This window comes from Dipodomys spectabilis, unplaced genomic scaffold, assembly GCF_019054845.1.
Source record: "Dipodomys spectabilis isolate Male_0828 unplaced genomic scaffold, ASM1905484v1 ptg000231l, whole genome shotgun sequence".
Classification (NCBI taxonomy): Eukaryota; Metazoa; Chordata; class Mammalia; order Rodentia; family Heteromyidae; genus Dipodomys; species Dipodomys spectabilis.
This window is the reverse complement of record NW_024870908.1, coordinates 2,325,957-2,344,216: the sequence shown is the minus strand read 5'-3', so window position 1 is coordinate 2,344,216 and position 18,260 is coordinate 2,325,957. Positions and strand designations below refer to the sequence as shown.

At 49.8% G+C, this 18,260-nt stretch overlaps 1 protein-coding gene across 2 annotated transcripts in view; it reads right to left on the bottom strand.

The window, feature by feature from the left end:
• The window catches only part of Cpped1 (calcineurin like phosphoesterase domain containing 1), a 66,174-nt gene that overhangs the window by 3,618 nt on the left and 44,296 nt on the right, over window positions 1-18,260 (bottom strand). For both annotated transcript variants that reach the window (XM_042698415.1, XM_042698417.1), the window contains one exon: window positions 9,325-9,747. In XM_042698415.1, the coding sequence (XP_042554349.1) occupies window positions 9,325-9,747 (423 nt within the window). The remainder of the gene's footprint in view (window positions 1-9,324; window positions 9,748-18,260) is intronic.

The following is an 18,260-nucleotide window of genomic DNA, read 5'->3' as shown; positions in this document are numbered from 1 at the left end:
GGGCGTGGGGAAACCTGCCAGTCCGAGGGGCGCAGGGTTTCTTTGTGAAATGAGTAGAATGGTCTGTAAGTAGTGAGGGTGGTAACTTTGTGAATATATTAAAACTGCTTTGTATTTGTAAAAATGACAAATGTTATGTTATGGATTATATATAGCTCAATAAAAAATACAAGAACAATTTCTGGGAAGGAGAGGAGGCTTAAAAAAAAATCTACATGGTACCAGACACCAGTGGCTCAAGCCTGTAATCCCAGCTACTCAAGAGGCTGAGATGTGAGGATTGGGTTCAAAGCCAGCCCAGGCAGGAAAGTCTGTGAGACTCTTTATCTCCAATTAACCACCCAAGAGCCAGAAGTGGAGGTGTGGCTCAAGTGATAGAACATCAGCCTTGCGTGAAGCAGCTCAGGGGCAGTGCCCAGGCCCTGTGTTCAAGCCCCAGGCCCAGGGCTGCGTGGTACGGCTTCAGGCGGGTGATGGCTGAGCATGGCCTGCAGGTGGCTCAGGAGTGGGTGTTTATTACTGGTGCCCGCCTTCCTGCGAGGCCCCACCCAGCAGCCAGTGCTGGCACTGGGCTCAGACCTGGGTTCCTGGAAACCATTCTCTCAGGAAAGAAAAAGACTCAGGGGCCTTGGAGAAAGAGCGGGGCGGGCAAGGCTCGAGGTGAAGACAGCACCCGGGATGCCACGGGCTCCGAGGCCGGCATCAGATGACACGTCATGTCACTCACAGGCACGTGATGAAAACTCAGGAGTTGCTCCCCGAAGTTCCCACGTAAGGCTGCCACGTGGTCAGAGGCAAAGTGCCAAGGAGGCATGATCCAGGCAGGGGAAGCTATACGGCCACGGAGAGGCCGGGAGCCGCAGGCACTGCCATACTAGGCCTTGAGGCTGGAAATGCTGGGCGGGGTGCCTGTGCATCCTTGCCGGTCCCTCCAATTGTACGGCCCGGGGGCGGGGGGGGAGGGGGGAGAGGGGCTGTGGACGTGACTGCTTGTTCTGGCCCCTGTGCCCTCTCTGTGACACCAGCCTTGCCTTGGGAGCTGGCAGTGGCAGGGCAGAGAGCACTTGGCATTGTTTGGTGGATGCTAAATGCTATCTATAAACGGGATTATTCTGGAATGAACACTGGGCAATTCTGACACAAGCTGGCAGCTGCTTGTCTATGCTGGAATCTCACGCCTCATGCGATGGCATTGGTGGAGATGGGCGCATTTGTGGCCACTGGTCAGTCACCACTTGGTGGGCAGGGACAGCAGCCTTTGCTCCTGATGGTGGCTTGCCGTTTATTGTTAAGGTCCCAGCATAACATTTACCAGACGAGGATGCTTAACACAGCAGAGATCTGAGAAGAGGACAGACATACACGGCTACTGTACAAGGGACTTCCCGGTCCCAGGGACAGGGACTGTCCCCATCGCCAGAATAGGATCCTGAATAGGGCACTGCTGGCCACGTGGCAGGTTTATAAGAGGATGTCCATGACAGGCCGAGGGTTGTCTCCAAAGCAGGAAGCCTGAGGGTGGGAATGGGGCTCAAGCAGGAGAGTGTCTGTCTAACAAGCACAAGACCCCGAGTTCAAACCCCACTAAAAAAGAAAAAGAAGAAAGGCGCTCGGATAGTTAGGACCTCTGTCCTGGACGCCAGTGGTGTGAGTGGGGCGTTGGTTGGGTCTGGTCACTAAAACTTCAGGGATGTGGCGGGGGGGGGGGGGGGGTTGCTTCCTGGTGGGAACCAGATCAGGACACCTGGTGAGCAGCAGTGGTGGGACCTCCCTGGAAAGTGGGGTGCTGTGAGCCTCAACGTGCCCTCCTTGTGTAGCTGAGAGTAAGAGCAGGGGTGGAGGCAGAGGGACGTGCAGGAGGCTGGGTGCAGGGGAGTGCAGGGGCCGTCCAGTGCTGGAGCCCTCTCCTCCCCGCCCCTCCCCATCCTCCCCATGGGCCCAGGTCCTAGGGACTCCTGTCAACAAGTGGCCCGAGAGGGTAAGAAACCCACATGGACCACACAGCTCGGGCCCCCACATGGGCACAGCCTTGCCCTCGAGCAGCCCTGCAGACGCGGGTTTGGTTCTGTCTGGAGGACCTCTCAGCGTCTCAGCTCATCTGTAAGACGATCAGCAGACCGTGTGAGGGAGCTCATCACCCCTCCCCGCGCCCAGGCCCCACAGGCTCCCTCCACGGTAGGGCAGCTGCTGCACGGACCCCAAACTCTAAAGTCCACGCTCTTGTTTGAGAAGACTTGTAAGAAGTTTCCCCTGGTCCTGACTCTGCATTAGCGCTGAAGGGGGCACATCGATTCATAACTCGATAGGAATAAAGAATGCGTTCATGAATCATGCTTTCCCTGATGGCAGATTGATTCTGGTGGAGTTTTCAGGACTTGGGCAGAATTTCCATTCTGGCTGTTCATCGGTCATCTGTGGCCGACATGCTTCTGTGGTTTCTTAATTGAGTGGTAACAGATAGATAGCTTTTGAGTTATGGACTGCCGTATGGAGATGACAAACTTCTTACATTACTGCCGGAAGGACAGAATTCCCAGCAGACAGGCAAATCTGCAGGGCATGGCTTCCTAGCTTAGCTTTGCATTTATTTCCCCCATGGCAGTAAGCCATGAAGATGCAGAAAACAATCAATCAGAAGGTTGGGACAAAATCTGTTCAATATCCTGATATCTGCAACTGGCTTCAAGTCTGTCAGGAAATCAGGATGCAAGTTCTGCCAAGGACAGTCTGCTATGCAAAGCTGTGGCCCTGGCGTTCCTGACAGACCTGGAATGAGGAAACGCGCTGTAATTGGACAGCTGTCACTTTTATCCTGTGTAAATGTACGTTTATGAAAATTCCGTGCATCTTTATATCACCATCTAATCAGAGAGAAAATGGGGCTGGGAATCAAGCACACTCAATTTATCTGCCTCATCAGTAAAAAAAGAAATGTGACAGTTGCTATGCACCAGAATCTTACACCTGTCATCCCGGCTATGCAACAGGAGGCTAAGATCTAAGGATTGTGGTTTGAAGCCAGCACGGGCAGGAAAGTCTGTGAGACTCTTATCTCCAATTAACTCCCCAAAAAGCCAAAAGGAGCTGTGGGTAAAGTGATAGAGTGCCAGCCTTGAGTGGAAAAGCTTAGGAACAGTGCCCAAACTCTAGATTCAAGCCCCAGGACTGGTGCACACATGCCCGTGCGTACACACGTACACGCGTGTACACACACACACACACACACACACACACACACACACACACACACACGAGGGAATCCCGACAATAACTAATAGTAACTGCTTTCTGAAGCCCTGCAACCTGTAGCCTCGCTGCCCCCGACTCTGGTTCTCTAGGGAGGCCATACTCAACTTTCAATTTATGTTTCCCATCTCTTGAGGAGCAGGACACTCACAGCCTCCATGGAGTGTGTGCTTCATTAAGTCACATCAATGTGAAATGTCCCCTCTGCAGGGGTGCGGCTGCCCGGCTGGTGGGCGAGGCTGGGTCTTGAGGCCCTGCGGCTAATGGATGAACCCTTTTGATGAATGCATCTGCATGATGCCATCGCCCACGGGGAGGGGTGAGCTGGCAGGAGGGGCCTGGCTAGAGGACGCAGGCCACTGGGGGCCAGGCCCTAGAGGCTACATCTTGCCCTGGCAACTTCCTGCCTACCATGTGGTGAGCAGCCTCTGCCTAGAATCCTGCCGCCATGATGGTCTGCCCCACCAGGAGCTCAGAATCCACTTAGCCAAGGACCACGGGCTTGAAACCTGGAACCCAATCCCTCCGTGCCTCTGAGCCTCCATTTCTCTGCTGAAGGTGGTTGGGCACAGCCCATCCACCTGCATGACTGTGAGGACTTAGTGGGAATCGGCCACCATCCCAGGGTCGCACGGCAGGAAGCTGTGTGTCACGTCCTCAATAATTACACTCTCTTCCCATCTTTCTGATCAGATCTGCTTTTTCCTTCATTTGCACTAATTACAACTTTCTTGCTATTCATAATTTCCTCTTTATTTCTGAAAGAAGCTGGCAGGCTCGCGGGGGAGATGGAGTGCGGGGCACACATTAAGGGTTTAATCCAGAATGGACAATTTTCTAGCTTTCCATTACCCGCATTCCATGCCCTATCTTAAACACAGCTGCCAGGACAAGAGGCTCATTAAAAAGATTGTTTTGACGGACGGAATGCTCATGTGTCAAATTGGAAATCCATCCAAAAATATTCAAGGGGGGTAGACAGGGGTGAAGGGGATGCTAAGGAAGAGCTGTGGCTTGGAGAAAGTGCCTCCTCCGCCTGGAGTAGAGACAGAGGAGGAGGAACACAGCCATTCCAATGCCAGCACCCTCCTTACGTAAGTCCGTTTCTGTTTCAAAGACTAGGGAAAAGTCCAGAACAGCAATGAACCAGTTAATAAATGAGCAAAGGAGCTAAAAAGTGTCTTCTCAGGAGAAGAAAGAGTGGCCAAAGAACGCATAAGGAAATACTCAACATCCCAGGCCATAAAGAAAATGCGAATCAAAACAACACTGAGATTCCATTTCACCACCAGTAAGATTGGCCAGCACGGGGAATTCTAACAATAGCAAATGCTGGTGGATGTGGGGAAGGAACCTACTGCACTGCACTGTACTGTACATCCACTCTGGAAGGTGGTTTGGAGGTTCCTCAAGACTAGACACAGGCCTTCCCTACGACCCAGCCATGCCACTCCTGGGCCACTACCCAGACGCCATATGCCAGGACATGGAAAAGACACTTGTGCATCCATGTTCACTGCTGCACTATTCTCAGTTAGCCAAGTTACAGAAACAGCCCAGATGCCCTAGGACAGGTGAGTAAAACGAGAAGGCGGTGACACAGAAGCCATTTCCTGCTTACTTCCCACAGTCACGGTCTAGATTTGTACTTGTGTGCTTTGTGTACTGTATGGTGGGCAGATGACTTTGAAATGAAGCCAAGTTAGCAACTTAAGTTCTCACAGGGAGCGGGATGTTTTGCTTGAGCCGTGGGCTGAAGCCTCCTCTGCCCCCCAACCCCTGTTACCGTTTCACCCCATGGTGAGGAATCAAGAGGATGGGTGTGTCATCAAGGGCGGCCATTGGGGTGGGACTTTTAGGATGGGCGGGGCCCCAAGCTGCTGGGTCTGAGGCTTTATAAGGGGAGAGACTCAAGCCAGGACTCACCAACAAGGACAACGGGACACCCGGACACCGGGACACCGCAAGCACGCAATGTGGGGGCTGCACCAGTCCTCCCCAGCAGGAGGACTCCCGCCTTGAGAACCTCCAGCCCAGCAATCCCTGGTTCAGTTACAGCAATGGAAAACCAACCAAGGTACTGGGGACACTGGGATCTTCCAAAGGAATCTCAGTGCTAATTTCCAAATGACACCAATTGCTATTTTTAAAACATGATCTAAAGAAGTGAGGATAAAATATTTTGATTGTAAATTGAGACACTGCGGTGTCAGGCCCAGGAGGCTCCTGCAGGTCTGAAATGTTGCAGTGAGGGCTTTTTTTTTTCCAGTAACATTTTAATTTTGACTTTTAAAGTGAAGCACAGCTGCCGAGAAGGAGCCTCTGCGGCGAATTTGCTTTGCCGACCCTTCCTCTGGCCCTGGTGTCATTTGGTGCAGTTTGGTGAATGAGTCAATGCCAACTTAACTGGGGAATTAGTGGTGTGCATTCACACATGGCAGATTCTCAACTTACAAATATTTACCATCAGGACTTGATTTCCACTTTAATTAGCCCAACTGTGAAGGACACCTCCAAAGTGAGAAACAGGGCCCATCCCAGCACATCAGATGTAGCTCTGGCAACTGGTCTTTTATCTGATTTACAGGGAACAAGATAACAGACATCAAGTGGCTAAGGCATGGTGTTGATGGGAATGCATTAAGGCACAAAGCGCATCCAACCTGGGAAAAAGCTTGGTGGAGGGCCAGCCAGGAAACAAAGAAGGTAAATTCCGGCACTGCTCTGGCTTTGGAAACTCTGGACTCGGAGAGGATTGTCTGTCAATTCTTTTTAGAAAGCCAGTTTGGAAAAGCAGCATCCAGAAGTTCTGAAAATGTACTTGATGCCAGGGTTGGGGGAGTTGGAGGGGGTGAATGCAAGATGATGGTGGCTACCTACTGGACAGGCTTGCTAGAATCTGGAAAATCTGACAATGAAATTATACAAAGGTTGTTTACCACACATTCAGCAGCGAGATCTGTGCTTTAAAAAAGTCATTAAGTTCCACTAGAACTGTCCATCTAATTCAATGGTTCCCCAACTTTTAAGGCTGGTGGCCCCTAATCATAAAACCTTTAGAAAGAACACGTGTCATTATCTGCCTCAAGAGCGCTGGGCTCACAGCACCCTCTCCTCACTCCCACCTCAGGGGACAAGAGGATTCTTTTTTTAAACAGTCTTCAGAGCCAGGGCACTGTCCCAGAGCTTCTTGCTCAAGGCTAGTGTTCTAGCATTTGAACCACAACACCACTTCCAACTTTTTTTCTGAATGGTCTATTGGAGATATGAGTCCCATGGACTTTCCTGCATCGGCTGGCTGGCTTTGAACTGTGACCCTTGGATTCCAGCCTCCTGAGTAGCTACGGTTACAAGTGTGAGCCACCAGCGCCTAGGAAAGGAATCGAGAGGATTTTGTCTACCCGCATTTTCTGTAATTTGCGTAATACACAACTTAAGAGCTGGCAAACTGAGGCGGGTCCTCAAGGCTAAGCTGCCTCTCCTGCTTGGCGATTTTCAGTGAGCCCCGGGAGGAAGCCGGCGTGCTGCGTGCAGATCCAGCTGAGGGCTGCTGTGGAGACTCAGTTCAGGCCCATATACCTCCGGGCAGTCCTTAACTGAGAGCTTCCAAGTGCCGGCCTGGTGCCCGTGCTCCACACATGATTGCTTTATGTGACCTTACGAGGTCAGGACGGATGCCCTCATATTAACATTACTAGAGAGACAGTAAGACAGAAGGATGTTTAATCCACGTGGCTAGGGGACGCACTGAAGGGGAGTGGGTAGGGATGTACAGAGAAAGACGAGTGTTCCAGGGCTGAACACCAGCTGCCCGGTGTCACCCTCCTAACTCCCTTCATCTGTCTCCTGCCTGTACCACGACATACTTAATTAAGACTGTCTGTAAACTGGTGAGCTACTTGTGCTTTTGCCAACCCATGCTGAAAGAAACATGAGACACCTTTTAAAGTGTCCCCACGGTCTTTCTCGTTCCATTTTGACCCCAGTCCCCCCAGTTGCACTGTGGGCTTCTGGTGTGGTGTGTGGCTCCCCGAGACAAGGCCTCCATTTTGGGCCAGGAAGCATGCTGTGGGCAGATGCCTCGGTAAGCCAGGCCCCTTCCACAGTGGGGCCACCGGAAGCACTCAGGAATTAGACACAACAGGGTCCATGGAAGGCAAGAGTGTCATGCCTTCTTGAAGCCTATGCTTGGAACGTTACAGGCTGCAGGCCCACTATCTGGTGCTGTGAATAGTTTTATTGGCATATAGTCATGCCCAGTTGTTTGTATATTGGCTCTGGTTCTGCAAGGGCAGATCTAAACAGCTGCTACAGTCAGGATGGAAAAGCCCCAGATATTTCCTTTGCAGGAAAAGTCTGTTCCCCTGCACTAGGCAATGCCTTTCCTGTCTGAGACGCAGCTGGTCAACACCAGTCCATAGGTGGGGATGCTAACTGGTGAGCTGATGCTGAACTGATACTGACTCAGTAGGGGATTATATTAATGACAGTCTTGGTTCAGGGCTGAGCTTATGACCACCAAGAAAACTGGAGGAGACACGGTACAACTCAGTCCGACACTAGAGTGTAAGATACACACATCTAACCTTTGTGCTCTTTAAAACTGGAATTCTTAGCCCATAATCATGGGCCAGGATCCCCTCCCTCTCTCATTTTTTTAAACATAAATACTAGAGATGAAACCCTAATGCTGTGAAATTACCCATTAACTTTTGCAGCAAAGATCAACTTGTTGGAATTTTTCATAATTGCTAAATTTGCTCCGGGCTCTTTAATACACAGTTCTAACCTCTACGTTAAAAATGGAAAAAAAGAAAAGGTATCAGGATCTCAAGGGAAACGCGGTCAGTTAAAGAGTTAGCCTTTTATTTTTTAAGATTGAGTTTTGAAATTACATGTATTAACTGGGTCACACAAGTACCTTCCACTAAAACGCGTCCTGAGGGATGGAGGCAATGCCCCGCTTCCTTCCACCAAGACTTCATTACCTTTCTTGCCTTTTGCCTCCAACTAGGAATCAGGTGAATTAAGGGGAAAACCAATTTTGACATCCTTTGGATGTGATATTGATTATCCTCAGGCAGAACAAAAGGCGACGGAAAGTGACAGGTGCCACTTCGTGTCTGTGTATCTGTCCAGGCCTGATGTCTGTTTATTTGTACCAGTTACTGACAACATTCTTGTAACATAAAAAGAAGGTTTTTTAAAAATTATTTTTTATTGTTTTCTTATTGAGCTTCAGAAGCAGAAGCAGGAAGCCTCCGTTTCTAGGGAAACCTGAGCTTGGAGGTTTTGTTTTTCGGGTCACAGTGCACAGCCCCAGAGGCGGGGTGGCCGTGGCTCAGTGACTGTCCTTCCTCCCCGCCGACTCGTCCTCGGGGTAAAGTCACGCGGAGCAGGGAGGTGGCTGCTGGCGCTCATTATTAAATCATTTATTCATCCCACACAATGATTCAGAATTATTCATAAACTCCCTGGGAGGAAGCGGGGTTTCACCTCCATGGTGGTTTGGGGAGGGATGTGGTCTTTAAAAGGATATTTTGTAACAACACAATTATCGTAATTAAAAGCTACCCCGATCTCGGACGAGCTTCTGACATATTTCTGAGAACTGGCATTTTAGCACAAGGAGATAAATGAGACGGAAATAGTATTAAGGGATAATAAATAATGGTGCTGTGGGGGGAGAGGGTTCGTGGCAACATTAAATACCATCTGCCATCGTCACCCCCAGTTTTATCACGGTCTTCAAATTAATGAATTTTACAAAATATTGCTTGAACTTCTGGCTTTCCAAAATGAGTCTGAGCTCTACTGCTGTGACCCTCGCCACCCCCACGAGCGTCGTGAGCAGGGGGTGCGCACAGCTCCCAGGCCCCTGGCAGCCTGCCTGCCCCTACCCCCCAACCCAACAGGGCACACTGCCTGCAGATCTGCCCTCGTCCCCCCCGAATCTGGTGTTGCCAACACTGCCCCAGCCCTGTTCTGTGTCTGAAGGTCATTAAGGAAAGGGCCTGTGCCACTAAAGCTACCTGCCATGGCCTGAACACCCCCCCACCCTCCCAGGGCCCACGCTACCTGCTCCGGTGAGCTTGTCGGCCAGCTCCTTGCGCACGGCCTTGGTGAGGTTGAAGTAGTCATCATCCTCGTCGATGCTCCGCAGGAAGAGCGGGATGTGCTGGAAGACGATGGCATGCTGGCACTGGCGCTCTCGGGCGATGCCCAGCTGCTGCTCCAGCCAGCGGTCCTGGGCCAGCTTCAGCGCGGGGCACCGGGACGCGTCGTGCAGAAACTGCGAGTTGAGCACCAGGAAGAGCACGCCCCCGACCCAGAAGCTGAAGTAGTCATCGCCCCAGGTCTGGCGGAACTCCGCCACCGTCTCCGCCGTGGGCACGTTGCCCACATCGTGGTTGCCGCTGACCAGGACCAGCGGGATCTCCCGGTCCACCGCCCCCAGCACGCGCTGCAGGTCCTCCGTCTGCTGCTTCCGCCAAGGCGTCCCTGGAAGGGTGAGAGGACGCCCGGACGAGGGTAAACGGGGAGACCACGAGGAAGGGCAAGCGAGGGCACACAGAGACGGCCGACAGCATACTGAAGACTAAATCCAGAGCTCTCAGGGTGGCCAACAACCCCTTACCACTTGATCCATGCCCCTAGCCTTCTTTTTGTGTGTGTGCTAGTACTAGGGCTTGAACTCAGGGTCTGGCTACTGTCTAAGTTTTTTTAATTCAAGGTTGGTGCTCTACCATTTGAGCCACAGCACCAATTCAGGCTTTTTGGTGGTCAACTGGAGATAAGAGTGTCATGGATTTTCCTGCCCAGGTTGTCTTTGAACTCTGAATCTCAGAGCTCAACCTTCAGAGCAGCTAGCATTGTATGTGTGAGCCATCCATGCCTGTTCCCCAAGCCTTTTTGTATTTTGTTGGCCCCTGTCTCCCAATGGCTGAGATTATAGGCATGTACCACCATACCCATGTGCCTGTCTACCCTCTAAACTCCCCCTCCCCCCATTCCTCCCCAGGACCCTGGAAGCTGAGTGTCCACAAGGTTGCTGCTGAGTGCTGGTGTGGCATTCTTGCTGATATAAACACCAGTGAAGCTTAACTTCTAGTTTCATTTCAAAGAACAGTAAGTACAGATGGCTGCAACTTTCCCCAGCTCGCTGTGGTACAGACACTCTTGTGGCGTATGCTCCCAATGTTGGAAATGAGTCCCATGATGCTATATGCAGTCTTACCATCCATGGGGGTCTCACAAACTACACCAGTCCCTTAGGGGAGAAATCCTTAGACGCCAACCAGTTGGACCAACAAGGCATATGCATCTTACCGGTGCCCCTGGCACCGGAAGAGGCGTTTACATCCCGTTGACAGCTTACTAGGGAGCAGGGGTCTCAGCAGTCAGCGCTCCACACACCTCTCTCTCCCGCTCCGCCCCCCCACTCCCAACCCCCACCCCATAAGATTCAGAATGGAAATGATTACCTAGCCAGAGAGCTAGAAAATGTGTGGGTGACCAGATCCCTCCTCCTTTAGACTGTGGGCTTTCACACTTCCTGTAAGGACGCACTAAAGCTTTAATAACTGGATCTCAAAATGACCAATTCAATTCCACATCTGTTTCTGGCAGCCTTCTGTGAAGCTAGTCAACAAGCACACACTGAATGACGGCGATGTGCAGGGCACTGAGCTGGTGGCTGGGAGTGAGGTCCACTCGCCTCTAAACCAACCGTGTGTCCACCGTGGGTCAAGCAAGCTACAGATGTGCACACGTGTCCCTGGTGTCATTACACACTGCTGAGGAAACCGAGGCAGGGCAGGGCCGTGTGTCCACACCATCTAAGCCCCAAGGAACGTGGGTGGAATCACATGGGTGAAAAGGAACGGGCCCACTAAACCACCAGAACTATCACAGATCCGAGGAAAGGCTGGGTGACTAGGGTTGAAAATAACTTATTTTCCATTCACCATAACCAGAAAGGAGGGAGCTAAATGAATCCCGGCACAGAGCTGAAACATGTTCGAGATAAGCACGTTGCTCTGGTTTGGGTATTACGCATCATACACAAGCCAACATATCACCTTGCACCCCATAACTGTGTGCAATCATTTTATGTTGATTGAAAACAAAAATTAAATAAAGCAAAAAAAAAAAAAAAAGAAGACCTTTTGAAGGAATTGTATCTAGGAAAGCCCACAATTCATACATAAAACAGTAGGTGTGCAATTGTAACCAGTAGAACCCAGGAAAGAAAAAGAACACACACCAGACCTTCAGAAATGACACCTTTGAGGACCCTGCTGTTGGGGAGCTGCTCTTCACAGCCCCCACACCAGGCCGAGCTGGGGAGAGCAGCATTCCCTAGCTCCTGTCCCCGCCCGCCCCAGCGGCACCCCCTGAGGCTGCCTTCACAGCCCCAACCTCTATTCTTGCCTCTGGGCCTTGGATGTAGATCCACTCTTGAGAGGCACCAGGCCAAATGATTTTCTTTTAGTACATTATTAGATGCCTAAAAACTCAGGAATCCAACATTCCATTCAAATGTTCTCATCTATAATTTCAATGAAAAAATAAAAGAGAGGTAGAGCTCTGTAGCTGCTGCAGGAAGCTCCCACATGAACTTTAAAAGGCTTACAGATGTCCATGTATTACGGTGCAGAGGATCTGCCATTCTTGCTACTCTTGAGACTGCGGCACAGTTTTGAGCATTCCAACATTCAGAACATCTAACTCTGCGTAAGTATGGGGGAGACCTTTAATCTCTTTCCTACCTCCCTCCCCTTCCCTTCTTTCTTTCCCCAAGTGTAGGTACTATTTTTCACTGAAGAGCAAAAGGAAGTCTGGAGGTATGGATCAAGGAGTAGAGCTCTTGCTTAGTAAGTGCAGGACCCTAAATTCAAACCCCAGAATCACTGAAGAGAAAAGGAAAAAAGTCTTTTTTTTTTTAAAGGGGTGCATTTTGCCTGAGGATCCTAGGGCTCTAAGAAAATCCAGGAGGCCACTCTGGGGCTGCATTCCACCCCTGGGTCTCGGGGAGCAGGGGCCTTGCGTGGGGCAGAGGGCCGGCAGAGGCGCCTAGGGGAGCTGAGGCCTGCTCTCTCCGCCTGGGGAGAAGCAGGCCTGCCTGGCACAGGGGACCAGGAAGCGTTCCTGGTAGTAGTGCTGGCACTGTGCCTACAGGTAGCCTCTGCCTCATAGCTGGAATGTGCTGCCCCCGATCCGAGCTGACCTGAGTGGCTGACCTGTGGGCTGAGTTACCTGATCCTCTCGGAGGCTCCTCCGGTTCCTGGGGGTGTGAACAGCCTGGTGGTTGAGGCCTTGACCTGAGGAACCACCTCCTAGGCATGGCCCTAGGTTCCTCAGTCGCCCTCCTTCCTGTTCCCACTGCCTGGGGAGGTCAGCCCTCCCGCGTGCATGGCTCCAAGGCCCACACTCACTATAAACACCACTGCTCACGCCCACCGGGCCCCGGTGTGAGGGGCAGGGATTCAACCCATGGTCTAGTCTACAGCACAGCCTCTCCTTACAAGTCCTGCTTCAAAGGAAGGTTCTAGCTCCATGGAGATGTCTCTTGACTGCTCTGATCTGCAGGATGGGGTGCAGAGGATCTACCATTCTTGCCACAGCTCCGTGCATTAACTGAGGCACTGAAGGCTGGCTGGAGACTGGGAAGGAGACATCTACACAGTCATCAGCATCTGTTTCCTAACTTTGTAAGGATGCTGCCTCTAGGGGAATCACAGGTCTCCCCCAAACTGGGTTAGGAACATGGAGCCCATTTGCCGTGAGCCTCCTCAATGTTAGACGAGGTTCCCTCACACGGTGCTCCTGGCACTTTCTCCATGTCTCAGTGGTGTCCAGTGAGATCGGGGCTTGGTCCCTGGGCTCTGTCTCTCATGAGCTGTGTGCCAGGGGTTTGCACCTCGGTTCCTCTGGGGGTAGCCATAGGATTCAAACCAAGATGATGTAGAATTTGATACAATGTCTGAAAAAACACTGACTTTCTTCTCTCTTCCTCCACGCCACCCCCAGCCAGATCAAATTAATTTTCCATTTCTTAAAATCAGTAGCCCATTGTGTGGGCACCGCAATCAATAAACCATTTCTAAAGGCAGGAAAACATTCCCCAGGAGAGAAGTAATTTTCAGTTGTGCATTTAAAAGAGTAAATGCTAGATGACAACAAGCCAACGTTAATGAAAATGTCTGCGCCACGTTTAACAAGCCCTCGCCTGTGCGCATGAGCAGCTCCTGAGAGTCAGAATCTCGCTCACCCCTCAGCATCAGCACAGAGCTTGCTACATCTCAGCACAGCTTCCAACATAGCCCTAGGATAGCAGCAAGTGCACAGGAACAAAGCCTACAGCCAGATCTCAGCACAGCAAATGGCACGTGCAGATCTAGCCTGTCTCAAATAGGGCTTTGTACTTCACAGCAAGAGCCAGGGGAGAAGCAGGGGAAGAAGGGAGAAGATTCTGAACCATGACAAGCAATGAATGACTGAGGAGAAGGGCAACTCCAGGGAGGCCTTCAAGAAGGGGTGAGGCGCTTGTGAGGGGTGCGAGCGGACGCCTGGATGGGGCTCACAGGCACTGTAGAAAGCTGCAAAGTGTTTTAAAACATGAACACAAACCTGATGACATGAGATAAAACCAAGAGGTGGCAAGGCAATTTCATAACTACAAAAGGAAAATACTTAGTTCATCATTTATTGACTCTGAATTTTAACATCGGTGAATGTCAAGAAATGTAATGGCTTCAGTGGGGCGCTGGTGGCTCACACCTATCATCCCAGTTACTCAGGAGGCTGAGATCTGAAATTATGGTTCAAAGCCAGCCTGGGGAGGAAAGTCTGTGAGACTCTTATCTCCAATGAACCACCAGAAAACCAGAAGTGGTGCTGTGGCTCAAGTGGTAGAGCACTTGCCTTGAGCTGAAGAGCTGAGGGACAGCGCCCAGACCCAGAGTTCAAGCCCCAGGACTAACAAAAGAAAAAATAAAAGAAGAAAGAAATGGGACAGCTTATTTCTGTTAACATCCAGTCGGGCAGAGATGATTGTCTCCAAGTATAGTCTGATAAAATCTCTTCACGAAAAAGGAAGAGACATCAGCATCCTTAGCCTAATGAGAAACATCCATGAGAAATACACATGGAACCTGATGGTCCAAGACTGACTGCTCTCCCTCAAAGACCAGGAACCTGCAGGGAGGCGGCTTGCCTACTCCTACTGACATTGCACTGCACATCCTAGACAGGGCGCAGCCTGGGGGAAAGAAAGAAAGAAGCCTATTTTCAGAATGATAAGACTGCCTCCAGGGCCAGGTACCGTTGGCTCATGCCTATAATCCTACCTACTCAGGAGGCTGAGATCTAAGGATCATGGTTCAAAGCCAGCCCGGGCAGGAAAGACCCTGAGACTCTTATCTCCCAATAAACCACTCAGAAAACTGGAAGTGGCGCTGTGGCTCAAGTGGTAGAGCGCTAGCCTTGAGCTGAAGAGCACAGGGGCAGTGCCCAGGCCCAGAGTTCAAGCCCCAGGACCGACCAAAAAAAAAAAAAAGACTGTCTCCAAAGAAAATCCTGAAAACCTTCCAGAAACAAAATCCTGCTCCTAGCACTGACGAGGGAGACTAGGTAGGATGCAAGGCCAGTATGCGAACAAAGGTCAACTGCATTTCCCAATGAAGAGCTGGGCGTAGCGAGGACTTGAGAGGCATCTGGGGAGAAGGGGTGGCTGGAACGCGTTATGCCACCTATGTGAAGCAAGGGAGAACTCAAAATTAACTAGGAGGCCACTGAGCAGCTGGGAGTTTGGTCATGCTGGAGAAAAGCCTGAGAGAAATAAAAGAGAGGTAGACATCAAGTATTTTTCTTCCATTTTTTAAAATACAAAATTTGGTGTGTTGACACGGGACCAAAACAAAAAGGCAAATGGAGGGTCTCATGAAAATTTAAACTGTGGGGCCTCAAGCACATTTCCACTGTGAACTTGTTGAAAGTACACTGAATTCATCTATGGACTTTCCACTATGAAACTCCTTTATACTATTAATGCTCGATAATACACTTCAACATTTTAAATTAAAAAAATAAGAGGACACTATCAAGAAAGAAGAATGAAGACCACGAGGTGGAAGCCCTGCCCTCCTAAGAAGAGGGGAGGAGGGACAGGTGTTCAGTGATCTGCCCTGCGTGTTCTGCTCAGGGAACTCAACCCCCAGCTGAATCGGACAGATCAGTGTGTGCGTGTGCGTGTGCGTGCAGGGTGTGTGTGTGTGTGTGTGTGTGTGTGTGATAGAGAGAGACAGAGAGAGAAACGGGTCTGTGGAGTCTAGAGGCCACATCTGGGCCGCACACAGGTGGGTAGATGATGAGACAGGGCTAAAATGCTTGCACCAGGTGATGTGTTACCAAAGTCAAGATTCCCAGCACCGGCCCTGCATGTGCATGCAGCAAGGGGTTCCGGGTTCCGCTCTACAGGGAGGGTGGAGACACAATAGTCAATCAGGGCTCTCCTTAAGTGGCAAAAAAATCATACCACAACCATCAGAACTCATGTCAGAGATCAATTAGGAAATAGCAGCTCAAATGTCAGCCCTCTCACCCTCCTCAGTGACCCTGGACACCACTGATAACCTCAGGTTACGAAATGTAAACACTTGCTCACAGAAGCATCAGCTTTAGAGAAAATCTGGACTGCCTCCAACATGAGTTCTCAGGGAACTGATGGTGCACTCTTACTATAGAGTAAGAAATGAATGTTTAAAAGGATGAAGTAAAGCCAGTGGCCTGTGGCTCATGCCTGTAATTCTAATTACTCAGAAGGCCAAGACCTAGAGAATTGAGGTTCAAAGCCAACATGGCCAGAAAAGTCCCAGAAACTCCATCTCCAGTTAGCCAGCAAGAAGCCAGGAGGGTGGTATGGTTTAAGTGGTAGAGTACCAGCTGAGAGCAAGAAAGTTAAGCAAGTGAGAGGGTCTGAGTTCAAACCATGGTGCCAGGAAAAAAAAAAAAAAACAGGAATAAAAAAGAAATCAAGGGCTGGGAAGGTGGCTCAGTGGTAGAGCGCTTGCCTTGCATGCATGAGGCCCTGGGTTCGATTCCTCAGCACCACATAAGCAAAAAGAAAAAAAAGCCAGAAGTGGTGCTGTGGCTCAAGTGGTAGAGCGCTAGCCTTGAGCTGAAGAGCTGAGGGACAGCGCCCAGGCCCAGAGGTCGGGCCTCACGACCGGACCCAAAAAAAAAAAAAAAAAAAAAAGAAATCAATAAGCTAGAGATAGAAATGTCTAGAAAAACATGGGAAGCTATTAAGAGTGATTATTCACAGAGGACAAAACATTTCAGTTCCCTGTAAACTCTGAGTGTTTTCTGAGCACAAATCACTCTTACAATCAGGGAAATGATCAAGACATCAAAAAAAAATCACAGATCTACTAAAATTAGCTCATTAGGTAAACAGCTGTATGGGAACAAACGTAATTTTAATGGAACAAATATAAAGCAAATGCCAAGGCTGATGCTTAAGACCAGTTCTTTCTGCTCAGAGAAAGAAATGGAGAAAACACCAGAAAGACAGTTACACTTACACACACACACACACACACACACACACACACACACACACACACACACACACACACACACACACACACACACACACACACACACCTAAAACTCTTACAATCACAATGAGTACATTCAATTAAAAATATATGTAACAAGACTGTGGTCAGAACAGATTGTGCTCCTAGAGTTGTGTTTTAGAGCAGATGACTGCCACAGCCAACACAAAGTGGCCAAGGACGAAGCCCAATGGTAGAGCATATACAGGACGTGTACCAGGCCCTGGCTTCCATCCCCAGCACAGGGGAGACGGGAGAGAGAGGAAGAGGGGACAGAAACAGAGATAGGCTAACCGAGTCTACGTGGAATCTATGACGAGTATTAGGTGTCTACTATTCTGAGATCTGGGTGAAATCCAGGATCAAGGACCAGAGTTTTAGCTCAAATATGATTACCAGCGGAAGTATGAGGTGCCTGCTTAACTTTGAAGTTCGGATCACTTCGTTTAGTTTTAAGTGTATTCCACACACTCTTGATGTTCCTGTATTTAAAAAAAATATTTTTATTATTTTTAAACAGTCATACAAAGGAGTTGCTATTCACCCAAAGCAGTATTCGTAAACCACCTTGGTCAATGTCAACCCTTTCAACACTGTTCCTGTATTTTTATTGTACGGAGCTGGCCGTCACCTGGGTTAATGAGCCTAATCCCAGAGCAAGGTTGACCCAGCCTGACTCCTATGGCTGTGCTAAGGAGCGCTGAGTACTGATCAAGGAATGGAAAAGGCCTCCTTGGTGGTTCCAATGACAAACCCAAGATGAACACTCAAGGTGGGAGCTGCAGTTCAACCCGTGAATTTCAATGTGGAGAGTCAACATGAGAGTTAGGTCTGACTCTAAACAGCTGGCCAACCACACTTTCCCTCACGTTTCCAATTACTGACACTGCAATTATTGCTGAGGGCCTGTGGAAAGAAGCACTGGCTGGGCTGTAAATAGTTTCCTTTTGTGGAAACTGGAAAATAAACAATACATACCAAAGAGAAAAAAAGGCACAAACAAGATGTTTTCTAAATTGTAGTCAATTTGCAAGAGCATATTTGGGCTGGAGAGAGGACGAGGGGAGTGAGGAACAGAATTTAAGGAGCCTCCCCCAACCCTGAGGTTTGTGCAGGTGCTGAGCCTGAATATGCGCAATCCTGAAAGGAAGAGCCTCCTCAAATCCTGTTCCCTGGGCACCTCACTGCCTACCTCTAGCCCCCAAGTTCCTCAGCACAAAAGAACTGGGATGGATTGTCTAGGTCCCGGGAAAGAAGCAAGGTTAATGCAGCATAAAGGGCAGGAACAAGATCAATACAGTGCAAATAATTCACTACCTCCTATATATACATAATAGAATAAAACACACACATACACAAAGAGTAAACACACATATGCACACCCTCTGTGCA